Here is a 2,500-nt window from a genome sequence, read left to right as displayed (position 1 = left end):
ATCCAACACATGGGGTATAGTGTGATAATGTCAAGCCATGTTCAAATTGGGAATAATCTGAATTGAATCTGACTGACTGTTTACATACTTTGTCTGCAGCAGGTCAGAAAAACACCTTACGGGATCATGAAAAATTGCAGCTTGGAGCATAAAAGAAAGGCCATCTTTATGGGTATTAAATTATATATATCATAAATAAAAAATATTTTTCATAACATATGAAAATGAAGTAAAATACAATCAATTATTAAACATAATTATCTTAGATGAATTCTAAGTAGCTTCTGGAATCATTCCACCTCTGGAGAGTACCTAAGTGATATTCCTCCCAGGCCTCCTATAACCTTTAAAATTCCTCAAACAACATTACTCACTCAGCTTTCAAACACTGAGAGAGGTTGGCTGACCAAAGTTAAGAAATACCAGATAGTGTCTGTGAACTGACTCACACTTTCTGGGTAACTTTTCTAGCACATTTCCAGCTCAGATACTTAAACATGCCTATGCCTCTGAAAAAGCAATACATAAAATCACACCAGCCATCATCAACCTAACAAATATAATTTTAGCTCAGCTGCTGCAGTCAAGTTCATAATTATGCTGATAATCATACTGATGATAAGTACTACAGTAATACAGCAAGATTTAATTTAATAGTAATAATGAAGAAAGGACTCAACAAAGATGACAATGTTGATTATGATAATTACAATGAAAGAACAATAATAAAAATAATATCAATAATTACATACAATGATAATCATATCATAATTATTGTCATTAGATATTATGATAGATATTTTATAAAATATGGGTGCATAAGTATCAAAGTGTAGAATCTTAGGACAAATACACTTCTTCCAAAACTATTTTACTAAATCAAATGGCATTTTCAAAACATTATGGTTTTACCATCTTTAAAAGTACATATCATGCTATCATAATCTTAACCCATTGTGTACGAGTGTCATGACATACATGTCCGCACCGATTAGGCCTAAGAGATGGGTGTCAATGCGTGCATGACGTGTCATCGGGATCTACTCACAGTTGAAGTGCGCACACAGTCATGAAGTACTATTTCTGTAACGGTGCTAGCTCTAGAGATACAGGGTTCCAAAATCAGCCTAAACTTGCCTTTTATGATGGATTTATGGAAAAATATTGTTTGGGCTAGTCTGCGCTACATGGAGGGCGGAGAAAACCCTTTCCCCATCCCTCTAATTTTCAGCTGGTGCCGCTAGTGTCATAGACCGCCCACCTTGACGAAAAGTTAGGTCATTAGGCAGCCTGTCGGCAATGGGTAAACTCATTAACACAGAATGACATGATATCATGTGGTGGCCCAGTACGGCTTCCCGCTGGAGATGCGATATCATGGCTTTTTGTGTGGTTGGTACACCAGGTGATCATGTGCATTGCAACTGGCTGTAGCCTCAGGGGATGAATGGCTGGAGAGGTTTTCTTATTCTTATTATTTCTTGTTCTTTTCATCAAGTTTTGACCTTGAAAATGACCAACTGAAAGTAAATTCCTCTGATACTGACCTGGTTCTCAATATCCACTTCACAGGAAGCTGTCCCATCATTGATGATGACTGTCAGCTTCCACTTGCCCTCCACCTGTTCTAGTCGTGATGTCAGTGTCATAATGAAACCCTTTACAACAATTTCCTGAAATGTTTTGTAAAGTTAGAAGAGAATATCAAACAAATTTAATTAGTGCTTCATGAAAAAAGAGGAGATTCAGTTTAAAAAGATAAATTGAAAGGAGATAAAGAAAAAGGAAATCTTCAAAATGTCTAAACATTGTTTAAATGCGTTGTCTAATTATGTTAACCTAAGTACATTAGTTATGGTACTTATGTATGGACATTTAAAATATTCCTATGCCCCTATATAAGAAAGCAAGAGAAGATAATTGCTAACTGAAAACTGTTAAACGATAGAAGTAGGCTTTTTCTTTTATAGAACATCTGATATGAATAGTCATACTGGCATATTCAGTTAATAAGTCATATTAATGCAGTATGCAATACTATATTACCATGTTGTATTGCATTTAATTGAAATCATCAGTGCTCACTATATTTTAATTTGATATCCAATGTCAATAAACTGAGTTAATGACAATAAAAATTCCAAGTAAGGTGCCGTTCTTTATGGAGTTTGTTTATCGTAGTTGATTTATCATGTGTTTCAAACTATGAAAAACTATGTGAAGGGTGGCTCAATTCATTTGTTAAAAAATTACAATGCAAAATAAATGCTCAACATTTAATTTTCTGGAAGCAGTTAGTAAGTTTAACAAACCTTTGAAACAGCAGGCCTTTCTGGCAAGAAGCACAAATAGCTGAAAGGTGGCTCTAATTTGACAGTGTCAGCCACACTTCTGTGTTCTTGCTTTTTGCTAACTGGAGCTCCTGGAGCTTTGAATTCATTGATCTTGCCTGATGATGCTTTTCTCAACTTTGATGCTAATGGTTGTGATGCAGAAGTTT

General features: G+C 35.1%; 1 protein-coding gene across 1 annotated transcript in view; it reads right to left on the bottom strand.

Annotated features, from left to right (window-relative positions):
• The window catches only part of LOC122263231 (recQ-mediated genome instability protein 1), a 7,050-nt gene that overhangs the window by 907 nt on the left and 3,643 nt on the right, over window positions 1-2,500 (bottom strand). The window contains exons 4-5 of the mRNA XM_086539084.1: window positions 2,313-2,500; window positions 1,548-1,673 (exon numbers count right to left, since the gene is read on the bottom strand). The exon at window positions 2,313-2,500 is cut by the window's right edge and continues 679 nt beyond it. Coding sequence (XP_086395210.1) covers window positions 1,548-1,673; window positions 2,313-2,500 — 314 coding nt within the window. The remainder of the gene's footprint in view (window positions 1-1,547; window positions 1,674-2,312) is intronic.

Source organism: Penaeus japonicus, unplaced genomic scaffold, assembly GCF_977035675.1.
Source record: "Penaeus japonicus unplaced genomic scaffold, GWHDUDI00000001_assembly GWHDUDI00000008, whole genome shotgun sequence".
Lineage (NCBI taxonomy): Eukaryota > Metazoa > Arthropoda > Malacostraca > Decapoda > Penaeidae > Penaeus > Penaeus japonicus.
The sequence above is the reverse complement of the archived record's forward strand: the minus strand, read 5'-3'. Positions and strand labels throughout refer to the sequence as shown.